Genomic DNA, 24,278 nt, shown 5'->3' with positions numbered 1-24,278 from the left:
ATTCTCAGAATGTACTGATATGGCAGACATAATTGAAACTAAAGAATACACTTTTTAATTACTTTTTGTTCAGTGATAATCAGCCCCATGTCAGCAGTGCAAATCATTTTTCTCTGCTGTTTTGATTTTTTTCCTTATTGTTTTTATTGCCTTCTTTTCCTAGGGAATCCTGTTTTGTCTTTACATGTTAGATGTAGATGCTTTCCCACTACTAAAGCAAACAACCTTGCCCTCCCCAGCTTCAGTTTAGATGGAGGTGCTCGTGAAATAGAAAATAAAATAAAATCTTCCCTCTTGTAAGACATTATGATGGATAATTGATAGCAGTAAATGATTTTTTAGTGCTGAGTTGCAAGAGAGAGGTAATTCTACACAACCATAATACCATTATTGAAATTAACAGTCTTTCCTTAATATGTAATATCCCAGTTTATTTTGTTATTCTCAGTTATCTCCAAGATGTCTTTTTAAGCTGTTTTTTGAAGATTTAATCAAGGTTCATATAGCACATTAATTATGATGTCTCTCTCTTAATCTGGAATGGTGCCTTCTTTTTCTTGTTTATGATGAGGATACTCAAACATAGAAAAAGTTGAAAGAATAGTATAATGAATAGCTAAGTAACTATCACCTAGATTCAAGAACTGTTAACATTTTAGCATATTTTCTCTATATAGATTTTCTTTTGCTGAATCTTGGAGAATAAGTCAAAAATACAACATCTTGTCTCTTAATACTTATTAACATAACTCTTCTAAGAATAAGGATGTTTTCCTACTCAAGTTCAATACATTCCACCCAGGAAAATTAACAGTAAGACCCTAGTATCAACTAATAGCTAGTTAATATTCAGAGTTGTCCCCCAGATGCCCTAGAATCCAGTCATGGTTTATGCATTGCTTTTAGTTATCATGTCTTTTTAATCTTTCTTAATCTAAAACAGTCCCCCACTTTTTTTTTTTTGAGAAAAATCAAATTAGCAATTTTCTTAGTGTGTCCCCACATTCTGAATTTATCAGATTTCCTTGTGTTGGTGTTAACTTAGTTGCTCTCTTCCTTATATTTCCTATTAACACATCTAACATCTAGCATCCTGTATTTTCAGGAACAGTTACAGGAAAATATGGTTGTAATGCTAGAGAAAGTCTTGGAAAACTGCTTAGCACCTCTGATCAAACTTAGAATTTACCATTCTTTTTTGTATTAGGAGGCTAAGTAGCCCCAAATCGTCAAGGACTTCATTCACACTATTCTGTGTTAGGTTTCTTTTACATTCATAAAGTTCCCCTCCCTTTAAAAAATTTGGAACTCTTCCATTCAATTTATAGAAACTGAAACTAGCTAAAGTGTCAAAATTAAAAGATTATTCTTTCTTACTTAAAAAAGTTGTATATTTATAACTCTAGAACTGCTCTGTTCAGTACAGTCACTGCTTGTGGCTTTTGAATACTTGAAATGTGACATATCTCATTTGAGATTTCAAAGATTAAAAGATGACAAAAGATATAAATTATCTCATGACTATTATATTGATTATATGTTGAAATGATATTTTGGATATATTGGATTAAACAAAATACATTATTAAGGTCAATTTTACCTTTTTATTTCTTAAAATATGGCTGATAGAAAGTATAAAAATTATATCTCTGGCTCACATTTGTGGCTCAGATTATCTTCTGTTGCACCAACCTGCTCTAGAAGTTCAAGGAGTTAAATTGTGCTTTAGGAACTCTAAAGGTGCATACATTAAACAGCCTTTCTCACATATTTAACCCCTCTCCTGGAGTTCTAGCCTTTAGAAATGTTCTGTTAGGTTTAGTGTTCAATTAACAGATAACTTACCTTATCTAATTATTCTATGGAGTGGCTGATGCAGATAACTTGAGAATAGCATCTCTTTGTCTGAATCCTTCCCCTGGCCTCAGGACAATTCAAAAGTGATTGAACAGAACTTGGTGAAGGAATCTTGAGAGATTTTAATTCTTCCTTGGGTAGTAACTCAGACCTGAGCAGTGGCTTTGTAAGGGGTCATTCTGCCTCTCCCGGAGGAAGAGCCCCCACTGATTCCAGGGACCTGGATCATGCCCTGTAGATCTGCCAGAGTCTTTAGGTTTATTCTTTTCCCCTAGTCCTCTACTAGAATTTCTCCCTAGCTGAAAACAAACTGTCTTAAACTTCTATACTGAATACTCTGGGATAGGATCTTCACCCAGAAGACCAAGACTTCGAGATTTCCACACCAAGTTCCTTCAAGGCAGTGATTCTCCTAATCTGAACACCTTACACATACATGCCAGGCCATGCACCGAGTGCTCTACACAAAGGCAAAGTCAATAGGTTCTCTCTGTTTTGTAGCTAGGAAAACAGGCTCAGAATGGTCTGGGAGTCTTATCCCAGAATAGGCGGCACTGTCCAGGCTGGAACCCAGGTCTGCTTGCTTCTCAGTTCAAGCTACTGGAGTAGGGAGAGGAAAGGATTCTGTGGTGCAGAAAGCATGTAGTTACCCCTGTGGCCCTGCTTGGGTGGCTTAAAAGTTGGTACAGAGTTGTGAAAATCCTAACATGTTTGCATGAATGAAACATAGCCTTAAAATTTTAATGGCACTGAAAAAAGTATAAGATATGGGAATAAGATATGAAAGCGCAATTCTGGAGTTTTTACTGTATAATCAGGAAAGCTGAAAATAAATTTAAGGATCTTGTCCTTTTGATACAGTTGTTAAGGAGTTCTTATGATTCGTTTTATCTATAGTGGATTCCCAGTTTTAATACTAGACATCAATTTCAGTTTTTACGTAATGTAAATGTCTGTGGCATATATTTTTACCAACTCTAATGGTCATTGCATCTGTTGACAGAGATTAGGCCTAACATTTGTCATTCTGAATTTCAGTGATATGAAGATTTAAATAGTTTTAAACTTTGTTCTCTTTGGTCTTTTAGTTTTTAAGAAACAATTATTGGTTTATCAAAAACATTTTATGAAGTTAACATGTATTTGGCAAAAGGCATATGTACTGTTTTGTACAGAAGAGATCTTTTTAGAAAATTTGTTACGTTAGTCATTAAAATACCCATATATTGATTTATCTTCCATATCATAAATATGCATAAAGTAAGATTTAGCATACCAATGATGTCCTTAGAAATTGTATTAATCATAATCATAAAATCTTAAGATTTTTCAGAAAAAATATTTTAGAAGGAATCAGGTTATATAGATGAATTCTGCTTTATTTCAAATATTTTGTTTTATAATCTAGTTTATGATATTCAGATACCTAATGTGCTTTTTCCCTCTGATCTGTTAAATGTAATTCACCATATCCCCCCAAATTGAGTTTATATAAACCTTTGAAGAGCAAAACTAATGTTTTAATGAGAAAAGATGTTAATTCTTCACTGAGACTGTATTTGGATTTAACAAATCATATCTACATTTGATAAAATTTGTTGTTATAAGGATATTTACAGGCTTGAGATAATTTTGATAGTCCATTAAAAGATAAATTCATTATTAGTGAATATTAATCCTAGGATCAGAGTGAAATTTTATGCTTAGAAATGCTAACACTTTTTAAAAAATGTCTTTTTACTTAAGGAGCAGAATGTGTGCCTTTAAAAGCTACACTGTGAAATGGGGATAAGGCAGGTGTCCTGGACTCACCTTGAAACTGATAGAATTTAAGTATTACAAGTTTACCTTACTTAGACCCTTATAATACCTTCCTAAGAACATGGTAGCTCTCAGAACTGGTCTTCACAAAGCACTGATAATCTTCCAAATATTTCCCTCTCAGCATAGTTGGTTTATATAGCATTAACAATGGACTATGACACATAAGTGACATTAATGTGTCATGTTTGGGTAGTGTGATATTCTGGTTAATTGAGGCACAACAATTGCCTTGATAGATAATATAGATTAATTCTACTTTATTCCATTTGCTTTTAGCAAGGACACATCTATAAAAAGTGTAGGTGGTATGCACCCTTCAGAATTCTTTCATTTAGGCACATGTTTTGATTAATCCGGACTTGACCAATCCAAAATTTCTGTCCAGAAACCAAACTAATAACTCTAGTGTTAGCACAGTTTGCCCAAAAATTCAAAAAAAGTAATTACTTCTAATGAGTTAAGCTACAATCAGACAAATCTAGAGGAAAAATAAATTTCCTTCTAACCCTCACAGTTTTAAAAGAAACAGCAGTGCTGTATTTGACAGTAAAAATATTTTTAAAAGATAATAACCTGGATTTCAAGTGTGAACTTTGATTAGAATTTCTAATAAGCTTGAGTTGTTTTTGAAAAAGTTTAAAATCCCCTTCATATATTAACAGGACTTATATAGCTATAAACTTGAAATTACTTAAGTCAACAATCAGCTCACTTGCCCCTTGGAGTGAAAGCACAAGATTAGCAGGTTTTTGTTTGAAACTAGGTCAATGGGTTAAGCATACTTTCTCAGTGAATTTAAAATCTTTTTCTACATGTTTCCTTTTTGCCGACCTCTCCCTTCCAGCTCCTTGGACTTGGATGATTGTAATTAATACGCGTACAGTTCTTTAAAAATTACCCAGGGTATTTTTCTCAAGTCTTCTGCCCTTTGTGTATAGATAAGAATGTTCTTATTTTCCACCTTTGATTTACATTCACTCCAGGTTCAGGTTCCTGGAGAGTGCTGGTAGTCTAGGTGTTGACTGGTGTTCATCCCCTGAAAGAGACTATCTTAAGCTGACAGGAGCCTACTAAAATTGGAGTTAAAAAGATTCAACCTTATGTGCTAATTTTCCTTTTAAATAAAAGGGAGATGAAAACAAAAGCACAGAATTGGAAATTGACTGTAGTAAAAGGAAAGGAAGACATGGAATGTGGATAGCATGTTTACCTGTAAAAGGAGAAAATTTTTTTAATGAATTGGGAAAAATTAAGGGGGGAAAAAAACCATGATAAACAGAAATTGAAAAGGATCAGAGAAGTCAGAAAGTGACTGGAGAAAAAGTTAGGAGCAGGAAAGGAAACACAGGGACATATTAAGATTTTAGGCTTTAAACTTTTAATTCTCAAATGTAATATTTGCCCAGAAAATGTTCTGTGTCATAGATAAGCCTTGCTCATTCAGAAGTTAGTTTTAGGATTAAACTTTTGACTTTCTTCTACTCTTCCGTATTTATAAATAAGATATTTACATAGTTGAGAGTATTTCCATAAATAGGAAAAAAAGTGTGTAAAAAAATGTTGTGAATTCTAGAACTTAGTTGTACTCTCTAAATATTAGTATAAGCAAATGATAAGATGTTCTTAAGTCTTTCAAAATTTTCTACCTTTAGGCTTGTGTACTCTAATTTCTAGTGGTGCTCTATTACTGTTGCATGAAAATTGGAAGAAAATTAAACTTTCTAAGCACATTTATTTATTTGGCCGCACAGCAGGGCTTGTGGGATCTTAGTTCCCTGACTAGGGATTGATCCTAGGCCCTTGGCAGCAGAAGCTCCAAGTCCTCACAACTGGGCCACCAGAGAGTTTTGTAAGCACATTTATTTATAATTAATTTTTTGGAGTATAGTTGATTTACAGTGTTGTATTAGTTTCTGCTGTATAGCAAAATGAATCAGTTATACATATTCATGTATCCACTCCTTTTTAGATTCTTTTCCCATATAGGTCATTATAGAGTATTGAGTAGAGTTCCCTGTGCTATAGTGTGTATATGTCAATCCCAATGTCCCAGTTTATTGCCCATCTACCCTCTTGGTAACCATAATTTGTTTTATACATCTGAAACACACTTATTTTTGAGTTAAACATTTTTCACTGTATAGAAAAGTTGAGCAGATAAGAGGACTCACCAGATTGTGCTGAAACTCTTATTAGAATATTGTCCTCAGGGAGTCCTCTCCCTTGCTCCCATTTGCCCTGGTCGCTTGCCTTCTGAAGCTCTGTCAATATTTTAGACTCCTGCCTGCTTGGAGAAGACAGGATGGGTAAATCCTTTTTTAAAGTTTGCCTTTACCGTTTGGCATTTGACTGCAATTACAGTATTACTAAGAGGATTTGTGCTTAGCAGGAACTGATATTTTTAAAATAGCCTTATCCCTGGTCATTATTCAGTTTTTCAGGACAAAGGGATTAATTAAAGGCCTTTTGCAGCTAACTTTTTTGTGATGATTTTGTTTCACATAAATCAGGATCAACTTCAGTTCTGAGCATGATTTTATAAATAGACTTCGGATATCAGGATAGATGCTTTTGCAGTATAACATATAAAGATTTCCACATTTTACTGAATATAAAAATCAGTATCAAATGTAGCTGTGGTTCCCAAAGACATAATTTGTTTTCCCACTAAAGTTCCCTGACAGTCACTGCTTTATTTCTGGGTATTGGAGAATATTCGATCATGTAGAAAGGATGATAAAATTGACAGCCAGGACTCAATCTTCCTTCTACATGACATCATTCCAAAATTTAGGTTAGTAGTTGTGAATGTGGGAAGGGCTGGAGACATATCTGTTCCTGCAGCGTATTCCTTTTTATAATGGGAAAATACCTAAACTGGAGGCTTGTCCATGGTCACACAGTGGCCTGTGCACAGTGTCAAGTCTTAGACCTGGGATCTTGAGTTCAGAGATTATTCTAACCCTCAGTCCCCACCCCTTCTACCTCCCCACAACTGGATAAACTAATAAAAGACATTTTGTTTTCGTTTAGTATAAGTGTATTGGGCATTTAAAAAATCCTATCAGAAGGTGAAACAGCTGATAATACCTTAAATTAGTTAGCTTAAAACGTAAACTAATTTTTTAGACTGTACCCCTTTTTAGTAGATATTTTTAAATTGTAGATTTTTAATAAAAAAAAGTAGTAAGCTCTATGGAAATGCCTGTTTTAATTGTATTGCCTGTTTCATTTTAATTCTTTCAAAATTAGGAATAGTATAAACAAATTACCTTTAAAAGTTAAAAACTTAAGTGGATTATACAACATTTTGACAGTGAGGGGAGAATCATGGAATTTTTACCCAAGGGTAATGGCTAGCTAATAATTCTTTGACTTAATAAATATATTTCTAGGAACCACACTTAAAATTATTAATATCTCACATTTTCTCTATGTGCATGTACACAATTACATTAAACTAAAAGATTATTAGAGGAGGAAATGGCCAATTCAGAATTTTTAGATCACTGTCTTTAAGAGTTACTCCAAAATCACTGCAGATGGTGATTGCAGCCATGAAATTAAAAGATGCTTACTCCTTGGAAGGAAAGCTATGACCAACCTAGATAGCATATTCAAAAGCAGAGACATTACTTTGCCAACAAAGGTCCATGTAGTCAAGGCTATGGTTTTTCCAGTGGTCATGTATGGATGTGAGAGGTGGACTTTGAAGAAAGCTGAGTGCTGAAGAATTGATGCTTTTGAACTGTGGTGTTGGAAAAGACTCTTGAGAGTCCCTTGGATAGCAAGGAGATCCAACCAGTCCATCCTAAAGGAGACCAGTCCTGGATGTTCATTGGAAGGACTGATGCTGAGGCTGAAACTCCAATGCTTTGGCCACCTCATGTGAAGAGTTGACTCATTGGAAAAGACTCTGATGCTGGGAGGGATTCGGGGCAGGAGGAGAAGGGGACGACAGAGGATGAGATGGCTGGATGGTATCACCGACTCGATGGACATGAGTTCAAGTGAACTCTGGGAGTTGGTGATGGACAGGGAGGCCTGGCGTGCTACGATTCATGGGGTCGCAAAGAGTCGGACACGACTGAGCGACTGAACTGAACTGAAAATACTTTCACTTCAAAATGCTTTTCATAATACAATTTTTAAAGTGTCAAAGCATGAAAAGTGATAATATATTCTTTCCAAGTTTCAAAATAAGACAGCTTTTTAAATCCTAGAAAGGATAAGGAAAGTAGTTCAGAACATGAATGAAGTGTCGTCCTTCCCATATTCTTTCTTTTGAGAGCACCTGATATACAAATAGGTAAACTGTTATATGAGGAGCCAATGATGAGAGAGATGCTTTCTCTGTGAAAAGGTGAGCCACACATTTCTTTTTGGATAGTCCCCTTCATTAATGTGTTTTAAGTGATTGCATTCATGGAGAAGGTTTTAAGGTTTTGGCCCTATGCTTTCTGTTCTAAAGCAGAGTGCCTGTAATAACTTTGTCTAAGATTATCAGAGAGGCATTAATTTCCTGTTTCTGCCATGAAAGGAGAAGCTAGTTATGCTTATGGATTTTGTGTGGTTTTAGAGTAAAATTGCAGCAGTAAGTAGCCCAGAGAAAAGGGCCAGGTAAATCTAGAACTTCTATCCTTGGCAGAGAGAAGTTATGAGCTAAACTTCTTTGGTTAGAAGATCTCTTATGGTATAACAGCTATCTCAAAGGCACAGCTTCCATTATGGTGGACTTAGAGGTAGAACAAACTGGGTAAAGGTGTAACTTTGACTGGGACTTCAACATAGTGCTAAAGTGACGCTTGTAAACCTATTGGAACCCAGATACCAAAGAAGCACAATAGAATGAATAGGGAGAGGACAAAGGGGCCAGAAGATTGGGTATAAACAAAGACTAGGAAATAGACTGTAGGAAGCCATTAAGCTGGTCCCATTCGATGTGATCTGCAAGAACCTGGGGTTGGAAGTTGGAATGCCATTACAGGCCATGGTGCCTAGTTCTCCTGAAACACTGGCTAGGTGGTCACACCTGAAGTTTCTTCAGTGGCAGTATGCTTAGAGGTATACTGCTCTTGACTTTGGGAACATGCACCTGTACCCTTTTTATTAGAGCCCTTGTGAAAAGCCAAGTCCCTCATGAGCTCATTAGTAACTATATGTTGTACATATATTAAGCACATTTTCCCCCTGCATAGACTACCAACTGAGTCCTTTTTTATTTTTTGAGAATATTATGTATACAGCTCTGCAAGTTTTGTCATTTGACATTTTAAATGTCTGTGTTACTGCATATGGATTAATCTCATTCTTTTTGATTGCATATGTTATATAAGAGAGTTTGTTCAGCCAGTTTCATATTGATATGTGAGTTATGCCCAGTTTTTGTGCTCTTACAAATAATAAGGCAGTGAATATCCATTAAGCTGTCAGTCCTGATTACAAAGCTTTTCCTTATATTGGCCTAAAATCTTTTAGCCTCTACTTACTAGTCTTGAAAACAGGTGCCATCTTTCTCCTGCGTCTTCTGTTGAATTGAAACATCTGTAGTCTGACCACTCTTGCTATGATTTGGATCCCTTTGCTGTCTTCTGGACATGATCCACTTTGTCATCTAAAGTACAGTGGTGGAATTGAGCACTGTCTTAGTTGTGGTTTCACCTGAACAGAGAGGGTGAGGTCTGTTCTTTTAACTTGGTCCACAATTTTATTAGTTCTGAAGACTGTCATATCACATTTTTGGTTCATAGTGAGGGTAGTCAGTTAAAAGCTTTATGTTTGAAGTTTGTGGATCCCTGGAGCACTTGAGAAAAGCTGTGGACTTCCTACCTCCCACCCCAAATGAATTAACACAGTCATTGTTGGAACTTCGGGTGTTTCATGGGTCCCTAGTGTTTCTGTTGTTTATGATTAGGCATTGTTGATTACTTTGCCAAAGTCATAAGTTCTCTCATTCTCTATCAGTGTGGTTACAGCATCAAATATTAAACCAGAAATGGTCAGTCTTGGCATTACTTGGTGAGTCTGTGTTGCCTCCTGGTTTGTAGTGCTTTCTTATATGCAAGTGCTAACAGTTTTTCACAGTTCAGGATCAGCCTCTAGCTAACCAGTCTGTAGTTCAAAAATCTGTCTGGTTTCTAGTGCTCTCCCATTTTTCATGATTCCACACAGATTACAGAAAGCAATTAAGCAGCCTTATCTGCGAAGCCTCCTAGGATCCCAGGACGTGATTTGTGAGATCAAATGACTTGAACTCGGTGAGAATATCTAGCTGGTTTTTCTTTTTTTCTCAGCCATCTTGGATTTAAGTTTCTTCTTAGTCATTATGTTTGATCTTCAGATTGGAAAGAATATAATATTCTTAGCCGAGAATGGAAATAAGATAGGAGGCTGTTTCTCTTTATCTTTGTAAATATTACATTAACCATGTCACCCAGGGGTAATTCACTTTTTCCTCTACTTTTTTTTTTTTTTTTAACTTTAGCCTCTAAAATGCCATTTATTCACTATCTGGCACTTTGTAAAGTCACAATTCATCCTTAGGCTTTAGCTTTGTTCACAATATTCTTAACAGCTCCATTTCATTCTTCATAATACTTGGTTTATATGCCTGTTTTTTTTTTTACCATCTGTTGTAAATGGTTTTTTAACATCTGAATTCCAGAAAGCTCTCTGTGCAGCACATCAGATTTTTTAGATGCTTTCTCCTTTTCTTCCCCTCATCAGTGTGTTTTGCAGTTATGCAGTCAGCATTATACTTTTGAGAGCCTCCAAGCTTTTTCAAGCTTCTTTACAGTTTCTGATCTTGGAATTGATCCTAATTTTCCTTTGAAAATCTTGAAATCTGACTATCCAATATGGGCAGCATTCCCCTTCCTTTTCTTTCTTGATCTCCAGACAATACGGCTGCTTCCTTTAAAGCTTCCTCCTACTTGCATGTCACAAGTCATACTTTCCTGGTGAAGATTAGGTACAAAGTACCAGTTTTTCTAATTTCTCCTCCAGTTTCTGGAAGACTGAATTTGTACACAAACCAAAAGCACATCATCAGATGCACTAATGTAAACTTAGTGATAGTTAAACAGATGTCCCCTAGTCAGTAATAATAGCTAATAGCAGCTGTAATGTTTTCTAGACAGCCACATGACAGGCACCATATAAGTACTTTCCACATAGGATCATCTTGCCCATCTCCTACCTTAGGGTTATGAGGTTTAGGTGATATTGTTGTCCCAATAATACAGATGAGAAAATAGGTTTAAGAATGTTTAGTCACTTGCCCCGAATCACACAGCTTGTGAGTGGGAAAGTCAGATATTTCCTAAATCAAATTCTTAATCACCGTACTGGGCTGTTAGATGTGGTTCTGAATTACTATGCTGATTCTATTACTTTAAAACCTGTGTAACTGTCAGTCTACTGGCTGTGCACAGTAGGTACTTAAATATTTAATTTGAGGTTTATGTTTCTTGTTGATTTCCAGGATATTGCCTTGTAGCTCTTAGAAATCGTAAGAAAAAGATGAGAAAAATGGGTGAGGCACACTGTTTGTTCATAGAAGAAACAAATGGAAAATGAAGATTTGAAAAGATGTCTTTTTTTTTTTTTTACTAATAAGACATTTATGATGGTTTTAGGAGACCCATTGTTTGAATGACAAGACTCTGTAAATGTGACACATGAAAAAGAATGCAAAAATCTGGAATACCAGAAATAATCACTATTAACACAAGCAAACATACACAAAATTTTATTTAAATGGGATACCAGAGTACTGTTGCCTTTTAGAAAATATATTGTGATCATTCCGTGGTAACAAATAGTCTGTTTTAACTGTTTATATGTAAAGTAAAAGTAGTAGAGGATAAGACCTCAGAGCTTAATCATTTTTCTCTTTACTGAAATTGTTTACCATTATTATTTACTCTTTTCTCTTAGAGGGATCATTAGACTAATTCATTGAAACATGTTAAGTGTTTCTTTTTTATTAATAAGTGTGTCATTTAAAGAGTTTTCTAAAGAGTGATGGAAGCAGTGTTATAACATACTAGAAATTGAGCCTTGGAATAAGACTGTCCTGGTTGAAGGTTCAGCTCCCAGCTCTCCTAGTTTTAGTCATGTAAATATTTTGGGCAAGTCACTTAACATTCTAAGCCTCAGTTTTCTCACTAGGAGACTAGTTTTCACTCTCTCAGAGGAGGAATAGTTTAACATGAGATGCACACATAAAGCACCCGTTGCAGCATTACTGTCAGTTTTCTCTGTTTTACAAAGACATAGAGTTCTCAATCTTTTTTGTGCCATTTACCCCTTGGCTAGTCTGGCAAGACCCATGGAAGGACCCCCCCCACACACACACCCAGAATAGTGATTTTCAGTACATAAAATGCTTAGGATTACAAAGGAAACCAACTATACTGAAATACAGTTATCAAAATACTACAAGTAAACATCTGTAGTGCTTTCTGTTTCAGATACGTTTTTTTGGACTACGGTGGGAGGCGAATGAGAAAGATAGAAGGGAAGAAAAAGGAGAGATGCAAAGAAGGAAAGCAAGTTCATAAATAAACATATGCCTGGTTTTGACTCCCTCCCAAGCTGTCATCCCAGATTTCCAACAGGTTCCTAGACATTTCCACCTCAGCATCCTACTAGCAATTCACATTCATCACCAGTGAAGTTGAATGCCTCTCCCAAACCAGCTTCCTTGTTTCTCTTATCAGTACCACTCTCCCTATCACCTACTTCTAAATCCTCAAATCACATTTGAGGCCTCATTTCTTCATCTTATCGCTATTTCAGATCAGCCACACAGTTCTGTCAATTTTATCTCCACAGTGTCTAATTCTACCATCTAAATGGTAACCATCCAAATCCTAACCCTCTTACCTCATCCTTGTCATTATGATACAGGCTATTTCTGCTTGGTTTCCAACTTCCTACCCCTGACAAAATATCCCCTGAATGTTTTGGACCAGTTTGATATTTTCTTTATCTAAAGTTCTATAGCCCTCAGGTGTGCTACACAGCTTCATACTTAGCTGTCAATTGCCTCATTTTATTTCCCCCAATATATTCTAAGTTCTTTGAGTGAATGGACCACATCTGCTTCTTAAAAAAATCTCCCCACAGTAGTTAGCATAATACTTAAAAGTTTCATAAGATCTTAGCAATCATAATTAGGTAGTTCCAACTCCAAAAACAAAGGAAAAAGTTTGACCTTTTGTTGTCAACTGAACTATTACTGTAGGAGTTGATGATACTAGACCAAGATTTTATGTCTAAAACCACCTGAGGATTTTTTTGTGTCTTTAAATTTTTACCAACTCACTAACTTAATTGCTGAGATTATTCAATCATGATTGTTCTTACAGTGTTCCTTATGGTTAAGAAAACCATGGCCAAGGTTTCCTCTGCTGTGAAACCTCTGCTTGTCCTTCTGTAGCCACCACTTGTAGCCCAGGGCCTGACATAGGTGACTAATAACATTTTGTTAGAGGAATTTAGCTTGTGCCTAGAGAATAACTTGTTTACTTGAAAAAGATTGGGAATGTGCATTAATTACTACAAATACAAATTATAAAAACAAATATAAGAGATTTGTTAAAAATAGAAAGTATATGATCTTAACAGGAAATCAGTTTTAGGAAAGTAGCTTAAAATCATAAGCTAACCTTAGTGGGTTTTGATATTTTGCCATTGATGTTCTTTTCTCTTTTCTTTCTTTCTTTCTTTTTTTTTTTTTTGTTAAATTCTTTTACTTGTATTCTTAGGTTAAGACATCAGAATTTTACAGATACTCTCGACAGCTGCGCTATGAAGTTGACCAAGCATTGAATTACTTTCAGAACATTCACCAGCAGCCTCTGTTGGATATGAAATCAAGCCGCATCCGCTCTGCCAAACCCCAAACTACAGTATTCCGAGGCATGATTGGACATAGCATGGTTAACAGTAAAATACTTCTCTTAAAGAAACCAAGAGTCTGGTGGGAACTAGAGGGCCCACAAGTACCTCTGCGTCCAGACTGCCTTGCTATCGTCAATAACTTCGTGTTCTTGTTGGGTGGGGAAGAGCTGGGCCCAGATGGCGAATTCCATGCTTCTTCCAAAGTGTTTAGATATGACCCAAGACAAAACTCTTGGCTCCGGATGGCAGACATGTCTGTGCCACGTTCAGAATTCGCAGTTGGTGTTATTGGGAAGTTTATTTACGCTGTAGCAGGCAGAACCAGAGATGAGACTTTCTATTCAACTGAGAGATACGACATCACCAATGATAAATGGGAATTTGTGGATCCTTATCCAGTTAACAAATACGGACATGAGGGGACAGTGCTCAATAACAAGTTGTTCATCACTGGTGGAATCACCTCATCGTCCACTTCCAAGCAGGTATGCGTGTTTGACCCCAGCAAAGAAGGGACCGTAGAGCAGCGCACCAGGAGAACGCAAGTGGTTACCAACTGTTGGGAGAACAAGAGCAAGATGAACTACGCCAGATGCTTTCACAAGATGATCTCCTACAACGGCAAGCTCTATGTCTTCGGTGGTGTCTGTGTGATCTTGAGAGCCTCTTTCGAGTCTCAGGGATGCCCTTCCACAGAAGTGTACAACCCAGAGACTGATCAGTGGACCATCTTGGCATCCATGCCAATTGGTAGAAGTGGCCATGGTGTGACTGTGCTGGACAGACAAATAATGGTTCTTGGAGGCCTTTGCTACAACGGTCATTACAGCGATTCTATTCTCACCTTTGATCCGGATGAAAACAAGTGGAAGGAAGATGAGTACCCGCGGATGCCCTGCAAGCTGGATGGTTTACAAGTATGCAACCTGCATTTTCCAGAATATATTCTGGATGAGGTCAGACGTTGCAATTGATGACATCTTTCTCCCTTCAAAAAAGCCAAACAAAATCCATTTGTGACAAAGTAGTTAATTAAAAAACATAAGAAAAACCTCACCAGTTTTACTATCAAAGCCATTGGTCTAATATCGTAAAAATGTTTTCATTCTGTGCTAGCATCCTTTTTTTTCTTTTTAGTGGCCTCAAACTCATGCAATAAGTCAGTTGTAAGCGCTAGCTCTTGAAACTACTTCCAGAAGCAGTTTAATAGAACAATTCACTTATCTGGGAAGTTGATGTTATGCTTTAAACATTTCTTTCAAATGTCAGTGTAGGAATCATGCATCTTCTAAGAGAAGACCTGATAAGTGTCACTGGATGTAATTTCAGTTCCTATCTCTAGCTGAAATCTTTTTGAACATTTATTTCAGTGTATTTCAGTCTGTTAGACTTTTTGATTTTATTATTTAAGTTTAAAACTCTTGACCTTTTTGCATGGCTTTTTGCTGAAAACGCAAAAGTATAAATTTTCTACAAGATTAACTTTTTTATATTCAAAACACTATTTCTAAGCTGCCTTCTCTTATCTGCATTGTGTTAGTGAAAGCATATCCATACTTGCTTACATCTTATGAATATATAAGGCACATCCCCTTTTATGCGTGGTTAGGATTCTATATTTTTAAGCTAGTGCACTTGCACACACGGTTTGCCATACGTGTTGTATTTTAGATGTAACGTCTTTTCATGTATTAACATTTTTAGAAAGATAATAACTGGAGTCCTCGTTTCGTATCAGAGAAGCCTATCTTCAGTCCATACTGATTCAGTAATAATCAAACTCCTTATATTCCTGAAACGTATGGTTTTATGAAAGCTAACATTTTATGTTTTACTTTCAAAAGTAAACATTAGTGTTCCTTATCGATGTATGTCTTCTTTTTGAAAATGTTTTTCTTTGCAGTCTGTTTAATGTTACCCTGTTTTTAGTGAAAATTGGAGTGGTATGTGACAAGGCCTGGCCCTGCAGCGTGCAAGCACTTTTAAAGAGAACTTAGGTAATACCAGACTCCTAAATAAAGGCCCCTTCAAAGTAAGTGCAACTCCCATTCTTTGCATTCAATAAGGCTGCTGCATCTGTTATTGAACGGAAAGTAGCAACTTGTGGAAAATTTGAGCTCAGTTTGACTTCGAGGTAAGGAATAGAATTATAATCTTAACTGGTCATATCTTCTTGTTTATTTAGTACAAAATATTTAGCGGCGCTGGTGATGTAAGCCCTCAGCTTTTGTTTTATTTCCTGAAAGCTACTAGCATGAAGGATAGTAACCTCCAAGTTCAGAGTGGATCAAGAATAACTGTTCAAAATCATTCTTAAGTGTTTTAGGATTCGCCGCACCTTTCAACTGTTTCAACTCAAAGGAAAAACATATAGTTGTCAAAATTAAGCAAGAATAACCAGGGAGTGGATCATTCAAATTGATGCCATTTTATCCTGAGTAGAGTCTATATCTGATACTAGATCTACGCTGGCAAAACTTGCCAGATCTTAGATGTTGGTGCAATATTGCAATGCCTTCTATACGGCTGTTGTAAAAAGTTTCGAGTTTTCACTTTTTTTTTCCTTTCTTCTTCTTTTTTTTTTTTTGCTGCTGCCACCACTGAACATAAAATGGAAATGCGAAATCATGGTAAAATGGAAACGCGAAATCATGGAAATGTGAAGACTTGTTTCATTTTTGCGATTAAAATAGACAACTGAAAAAAACCTGATTTTAAAACTCCACGGCTTGAGGCATTTGAGTTTAAGAAACAGTCAGGTACAGAAGTAGTTTTGTTTTTTTTTAAAGCAAAACATTGGGATTGGTTTTAGAAATCAGGTTAATATTCTTCGTATATGAGACAGATTTTTTATTAAGTGGTCCTCATTGTTGTCTTTTGCTGAAATAGACTGAGACAGGGTACCCCTATCAGGCTTTTACACTCCCGTGGTGGTTCTCTTTAATTGCTTAGATATGACTCCTGTCATGGAGAAGGCAATGGCACCCCACCCCAGTACTCTTGCCTGGAAAATTCCATGGATGGAGGAGCCTGGTGGGCTACAGTCCATGGGGTCTCAAAGAGTCAGACACGAGTAAGCAATTTCACCTCACCTGTCATTTTAGTTTCTAAAAATCAAATTTGATATCTTGTTTCCCATGGTTATATGGGTAAAAGTCTTTTTATACATCTGAAAAATCATTTTTAATCATTTTACTTCTGAAAACTAGGAATTGGGTGAGCCATTTGGTTCTTTTTCTAATGTATTAGTTGGTATAGTGTTTTATATGTGTGCTATCTTGCTTTTAAGAAAATAACAATAATGTCTTCATTATTTTCCTCATTGTTGTCTTTTGCTGAAAAAGACTTGAGACAGGGTACCCCTATCAGGCTTTTACACTCCCGTGGTGGTTCTCTTTAATTGCTTAGATATGACTTCGTAGCCCTAGTTAAAGCCTACTCCAGTGTTCTTGCCTGGAGAATGCCAAGGACGGGGGAGCATGGTGGGCTGCCGTCTTTGGGGTCGCACAGAGTCAGACACGACTGAAGTGACTTAGCAGCAGCAGCAGCCCTAGTTAAAGTAAGATGGAACAAACAATTGAATATTCTTGGTCGTCATTGTAAAAGCACAAGGCCAAGATGAAAGTTCATGTTTTGGAAAATTTGTGAAATCTTAACTTGAACTAATTCTGGGTTCAGCTTCACACGTGAGTCACGTCTGACCTGATGTTAGCTGTAATCAGTTTTGAGCTTTAAGAATAGTTGTTATTGCTTGGGTTCTGAATGTATGAGAAAACTCTTCTGTTTATTTGTAGTTCTGACTTAGGTTATTTTAAATCCATGATTAACGTACATTCCCTTTTAAAATTATGGTTTAATTGCTGAAAGAGATTTATTTTTGTTATACTAGACTATGGAAAATTTTTTCATAGAATTTTTTTCAAGTTTATTTTCTGTGTGCTTCATTTGGAACCATTTTTGTTTATATACATTGTATGTGCTCAAAATAGTGTTTTTTTTTTAATTCAGTAAGAGATTTAAAACTACAGTGTAACACGTTGTGATCTTTGTGTATTAATTTTCACTTTACATTTTAAATGCCAGACTTTACAAAAATAGCTGATCTTTATTCATTGCATCTTAGTTATAAACGTTTGTTCTCTTCCATGTCTTTGACCTTCTAAGTTTTTAGTCTGCTTAAAGAAAACCCTTGCACTACAACCTTTTCATAAAATTCAAGATTCTCACATTGAAGGTTTTGTATTGGAAGAAATACTACTGGTTTTTAAAAAGCAAGGCTTAATTAATAGAATTATTAGCATTTCTTGAGACAGCTTTCTGTGTCCTCATTACTCTGTGTGAGTGTTACTATAATTTGTGAAATATTGACTGAGCCCTTCACTTATCTTTTCTGAAGCAGCACCTTTGGACACCTCATTCTGGGAAGCCTGCTCGAGTTATAGTAAAGGACACACACATTTGTGTGGGGAGAAGTGGTAAAAAATGGAGAGTTGTGTCTTAATTACATGAAACTAAGCTTTAAAATATTTTATAACAAATTATTTGAGCTGCATAATCTAAACATGTCAAACGTTCAGTGGGACTATTTTTATATATGTATATGTGGTTGTAGGTCATAACATTTCAGTTTATAATATAAATTGTTATTTCAGTTTATAAGCTATCTCTCAGAAAAGACTAGCTCTTTTGAGAATACATAATTTAAAGTTTTAGAGTGAAGTAAAACACAACATAGATAATAGTGTAAATTAGTTATAAATGAGGGCTATATGGCAGTAAAACTGCTAGTGCCATTTTTCCTCTTTGCCTATTACACATTTTTTATTTTATTTTTTTTGTACTCTGAACATTTTTAGGGATCATACGTTCTATCAGATTAGAGTTGGTTTGGGAATAAGTATCTTCTAAAAAGAGATTTATCTTAAAAATGAAAGTCCTGAAAAATTAGTTTATCAAGAGTTTATAAAGTCAAATATTCCATAGACATAGACTGGAATAGGTAAACTCACGACAGTCGTATCCTTTCAGTATACCAGTATAACTTCAATATTACATGAATAACATTGAGAGAATGCCATCAGCTTTGTTCCCCCTTAATATTGGATTTTCGTTTTACATCTTTGGGAACAACTACATTAAGAACCTTATTAATTAATGTATCAGTAAGGATTAGGTGTTTGCTTTCCGAAAGAATGTTCCAGTGAGGTGATCAGAGAGGTTATTTTCTATCTAACTTGTTTATGCCCTATACCTCTTGGGCATACTTTGTCTATAGAAGAAATATTTTGACCTTTAGGTACATTTTGGGCCAGTAGTCAAGTAATCCTAGGACTGATTTAAAAATCGTAGACTAATTTAAGGTTTGCCTTTTATACCTATTTTGAAAGCCTTTACATTTCTGTCAGGTAATTTTTCCCATGCCGTGAATATAATCTATTCAAAACATGTTTATGCTATCCATTCTGTTTTTAAATTGAAAAAAATGTTAAAAGTGTTTATGAAGAAAAGTTTAAATAAAATATTTTCAATCTTTAAAATATACTTCCATCTCTTATTTACTATCTTGATATAATCTATCACTTTCAAAGTCACTCATGACTTGATTAACAGTATACATTTTATATTCCTTCAACCTGCCAAGGAAGTGCCACAAAAATGTAATTTCTACTGATGCTTTCAGCCACAGATTGAAATGAGAGCATTTGAGTGAAATTATTTACACTTACATGCAATGGAAATTTTATAATGAAGCCAAGTAATTAAAGTTCTACTAGCAGAGTTTTGCAGAATGGAAATAGAACTAATAAATAGCATTTATAAGCCCTCAAGCTTTAGTTTGGTGATTTTTTATTTTCTTTAGCATTTTTGCTTCATTGTTCTTAAAGGCATTTCTGAAATTAGGGAATGCAGCAGAAATGAATCTGCTACAACACAAGCACTTGGGTATTCTTAGGCACGTGTGTGCCTCCATGGATCTTGGCCTCAAGCCACCTTTCTAGCCTCTTTTCTTATCACTTCCTGCACTCCTTTCTGTTGTGATCTTTGTATGTTAATTTCCAGCTTCAAATCACTTGCCTTTTTTCCCCTTCCCTGCTTGCAAAATCCATTTATTTTTCAAAGCCCAACTCAAACGCTCTTCTCTCCTCCTGAAACCTGTGTTACTTCCATTGAATTAATTGCCTCTTCTGTACTCAACACATTTATAGCTCTTATTTCATTTTGCATACTAGTTGGGTATAATTCCTTCCACAATTAGATCATAATCTCCTTGGATGAAGGGACCGTCTTTTATTCCTTTTTGTACCCTCATATCTAGCATGATACTTTTTGTACATAATAGGCACTGAGCTAAATGTTTATTGCAGCATGTGACTGATTCCACCTGAGCTGTAGAAGGATGCTGTAGACATTCAGAAGAGGGAGATAATATAGTTCCCCAAGGTTTGTCTCTGCTTTTTTCTCAAGTCTACTGCCTGTCCACTTTCGCCCACAGCTATGGCTTCACCTACCACTTTTATTCTAATATCTTGTAAATCTGTATTTCTCAACTGAGAAATATCTCCAACTATCTCATGAACATGTCTTACGTGTTTTATAGGAATCTCAAACTGAACGAGTGCAAACTTGAATGCATTATCTTCCCCCGCAAACTTGCCCCTTGTCCTGTATTCCCTGTATTATTATGTGGCTCTATCACTGCCTGAGATCGTTACAAGTCAGAAACCTGGAATTGTCTACCTTGCCTCTCTCCCACTTCTCCCCAACGTCTTAGTTCATCTACTCTTATCACTGCCCTCACCTCTCTGTCCATACTGTCCTCTTGGAGCTTTCTCTCCAATCTTCTTCCTCCACAATCCATTTTATACTCTGCTGCCAGAGGGAGCTTTCAAAAGGTTAATCTGGTCCTGAGATTCAGCAACATTTAATAATCCCCCTTCACCATGAGAATAAGATCCAGACACCCTAGCATGCCCTTTCGACCTGTTCAGTCTCTCTTGTGCCCAATTCTCCAGCTATGCATGATGCTGGGAGTTCCCTGAATATGTCAAGTTTTCTCCTGTCTGCCTTCACACATGCTCTTTCCATCTTCCTTTCCTGGCTAACCCTTTCTTGGCCTTCAAGAACCAGCCCGAGCATCATGGCCTTGGTCATCTTTTTTAACTGTCCCCTATGGATACCTAGATCACCTTCTCTGACACTTGAATATGACTGTCTTCTTTAACTGTACTCATTGAGGAAAGATTCTGTCTTTTTATTTTCCAAGAATCTGATAATGTCTGGGACAGGGTAAGTCTTCCTTAATAAAAATAGAACCCAGAAACTTGGAAGGTCACCAATGAAATACTCCTGGTGAGGAGGGGCAGTTTTATTAGAGAGCTTGATTGTCTGCCAAAACTGACCTCCCTGAGGAATTTCCCTCCGCTCCTATGTCTAAAAGGTTGATGCATACAGCTATACAGTTGTTAACAGATAGTTCTTCCCTTAATATCCAATATTTCTGACCCAGGTTGAAAACTTTAAATACAACAAGACCAGGAGGTGTCTTGTAGATCATTTATCTGAAATGCTCTGGGTGGAGGACGGGGCAAGTGTTCAGTGGCCACAATAATCCTAAGAAACACTACATTTCATCTCTTGAGAATCTCCAACAGCAAATAGAAACATCTTTGAGAAGTCCTGATGTTAATTCATTTTTATTTGGTTTAGCTAGGTGTAAATCAAACATTTGACCACTGAGCTCTTCTTTTTCATGGAATATATATGATCCATGATTGCTCTTGCAAAAGCCTGGCTAATGAGTAAGAGGAAGAAAACAAACAGAAAGGACCACTGATTCAGGCACTCTGATCTACAAAGTAGGACTTACTCCTGCAGCTCCAGTTAGATTCCAGGCTTGAAGTCAACATCTTGCCAAGATGACGTTACCCTGGAGCTTTCACATCCCAAGGAAGGTCCCACCTTCTCCCCCCAGTAGTAAGATAAGTTTTGTAATTAATTTGTACAACTTGTATGATTTAAGGAGCAGGACTTCCAGAATGGCCAAGTAAGGAGCTCAGCAAATCCTCTCCCTAAAAAGCAATGATAAAAGTGAACAAACTTGAGACTTCCATGAAGGTCCAGTGGACTTAGGACTTTGCACTTCTGTGCAGGGGCACGGGTTCTATCCCTGGTTGGGGAATTAAGATCCTCAAGCCATGTGGTGTGGCCTAAATAAATAAATGAATAAATTTTTAAAAGTGAACAAACTTGTCCAAAAAAAAAGTAAAGACTGACCAAAGGCATACAACAACTTGAGAAGCATTTACTTGAGAAAATGTACTGAACTTGAGAAAGAACGGTGGGAATCTGATGTTTTAGCCTGAGGCTGTTTCCATTCCAACTCCCTGTCCTGGAACTCTGTGGCATGGAAATTATACCAGGGTCATCAGAGGGGGCCTGCCTTTCTTTGGAATGCAGTGTGGAGAATCCCACGTGTCATTGTGGCTAACACTGCAGCTCGCCTGAGGTCTCAGTACTGATTGGGTTTAGCAATAGACAGTGGACAGGCCAGGAGATCTTGGGAATTAGATAGCTCCTGGTGCTCCAGGAAGCTGTGCTCGTGGACAGGGCCATGCGTATCTAAGGGGAGTCCTAAGAAGTATGAAGTCCTAAGAAGTATGAAGCTACTTGTCCCTGGTTGGATGTGAGGTCTTGTAAACGCAGAAAATAAAAACTGCAGTGGACTTGGAAACTGCTCAAACTTTGAATGCATTCCCCAGGCCACACACAGATTGCTCAGCAAAGAGCAGAAGCCTTACTGGCTTAAGGTGTTTAAGTGTAACTTCTGAGCAGTCATTGGTTGACCACAAAGCTGTGTCGACTCAGGTGATCCCTGGGAAATCCAACCTTAAAAACGAATTAAAAAGGGAGAAACAGCTGAGCCATCAGTGGCTGTACATAGGTGGGGGAGGCGAGTGGGGGTTGGCCTCCATAGAATTCCTCCTGGTGAGTCGCTAAACACACAAACCAAAAAAAACACAAAAACCCCAAAATTTTAAAATGTGCAAAAGAACCACACAGAATCCAGGGTTGCTAAAATATATTTTCTATAATGTTTCTAATGAAAAAATTACGAGACATGCAAAGAAACAGCAAAGTGACCATACCCAGGAAAATAAGGAGTCATTAGAAAGCTGTCTCAGGGATCAGAGTATTATGGAGATGAGTGAGATTAGTTTTATATCCTGTATTCCACATAAAATTTTATTGAAAACAATTGCACAAGTCATCAAAATTTCTTTGAAAATATTTGCAGCGATTGCTTAGTGTTCTGCAAATATGGCTATACATAATTTAACTATGTCCCTATTGTGACACTATACTACATTTTTAAAATTTCTTTCATTTGATATATTCCATGTTTTTGATTGTTTCCTTTATGTAGTTCTGTAAGATGGAATTAAAAAATGAACTAAAACCCTTGACAAATATTGCCAGGCTAAGCACCAGGAAAGTTGTACAATATTAAGCTCACATCAGCAGTGAATATGAATTTCTCTATTACCACATCTTGTACTTACAAATAAATTAGCAATTTAATAGGTGAAAACTATTTTATTTACTATTTCTTTGATTACAGTGAATGTTGAGTGATATTTCCCATGTCTATTTGCCATAATGTTCTATGAATTCCTGTTCATGTCTTTTATGCATTTTTCACTGGTATTTTGGTGTTTTATTATGGATTTTGAAGGATTCTTCATCAACAATGCTTTGTTACACTTGAGTATAGTATTTCAAATTATGACTAGGTATCTTTAATTACTGTCGATTATTAAAAATCATATAATCAAATTTCATTAAATGTGGAAAACAAAACAATTTAGAGAAAACAAAGGGATGGAAAGTATACTGATGGAACAAAATGATTACAAATCAAATATATTTGAGAGATAGGAGAAGCTGATAAAAGCATTGAGAAAAGCATGGTATACATTACAGATTCAAAAGAAACCTTATTCAAAAGTTAACAAACATACCCCTTAGAGCTGGGGTATGAGAATTTTCTTTGTAGGGTGCCATCTTCTCTAATGGAAACATATATTCACACTTGTATTGAATACCTGCTAGGTGGGTGCTAGTAGGAGTGAAAGAAAAGATCTCCTTTGCTCTCAATCTAATGAGGAAACACAGACACCCAAAAGTCACTTAAGGCAAGAAAAGGTGCCAGGTAGAGGGAAAAACAGGATGCTGTGGGAGCTCAGTTCAGTTCAGTCACTCAGTCATGTCCGACTCTTTGCGACCCCATGAATCGCAGCACGCCAGGCCTCCTGTCCATCACCAACTCCCAGAGTTCACTCAGACTCACGTCCATCCAGTCGGTGATGCCATCCAGCCATCTCATCCTCTGTCATCCCCTTCTCCTGCCCCCAATCCCTCCCAGCATCACAGTCTTTTCCAATGAGTCAGGAAGTTAGTTACTATTGATGAGAATCAGGTTTATGGAAAAATTGGCATTTCTAGTTGGTCATGAAGATTAACTTGGATTTCTCTAGGTGGAGAATATGAAAAAGAATTTTAAAGAAAGATTATGCAAAAAATCTAAGGAGGTCACACAAGGCGGGAGGTTCTGATCCAGGCATGCACACAGATCCAATCCATCATGCACCCAGTTTTCTATTCAAGTGGATTCTAGTACTGGTAGAAAT

General features: G+C 36.5%; 1 protein-coding gene across 3 annotated transcripts in view; it reads left to right on the top strand.

The window, feature by feature from the left end:
• KLHL15 (kelch like family member 15) overlaps positions 1-19,127 on the top strand; it is a 34,010-nt gene extending 14,883 nt beyond the window's left edge. For all 3 annotated transcript variants that reach the window (XM_027963624.3, XM_042241881.2, XM_060408119.1), the window contains exon 4: positions 13,455-19,127. In XM_027963624.3, coding sequence (XP_027819425.1) covers positions 13,455-14,564 — 1,110 coding nt within the window. In that variant the 3' untranslated portion in view covers positions 14,565-19,127. The remainder of the gene's footprint in view (positions 1-13,454) is intronic.
• Positions 19,128-24,278: the final 5,151 nt, after the last annotated feature.

This window comes from Ovis aries, chromosome X (assembly GCF_016772045.2).
Source record: "Ovis aries strain OAR_USU_Benz2616 breed Rambouillet chromosome X, ARS-UI_Ramb_v3.0, whole genome shotgun sequence".
Lineage (NCBI taxonomy): Eukaryota > Metazoa > Chordata > Mammalia > Artiodactyla > Bovidae > Ovis > Ovis aries.
The sequence above is the reverse complement of the archived record's forward strand: the minus strand, read 5'-3'. Positions and strand labels throughout refer to the sequence as shown.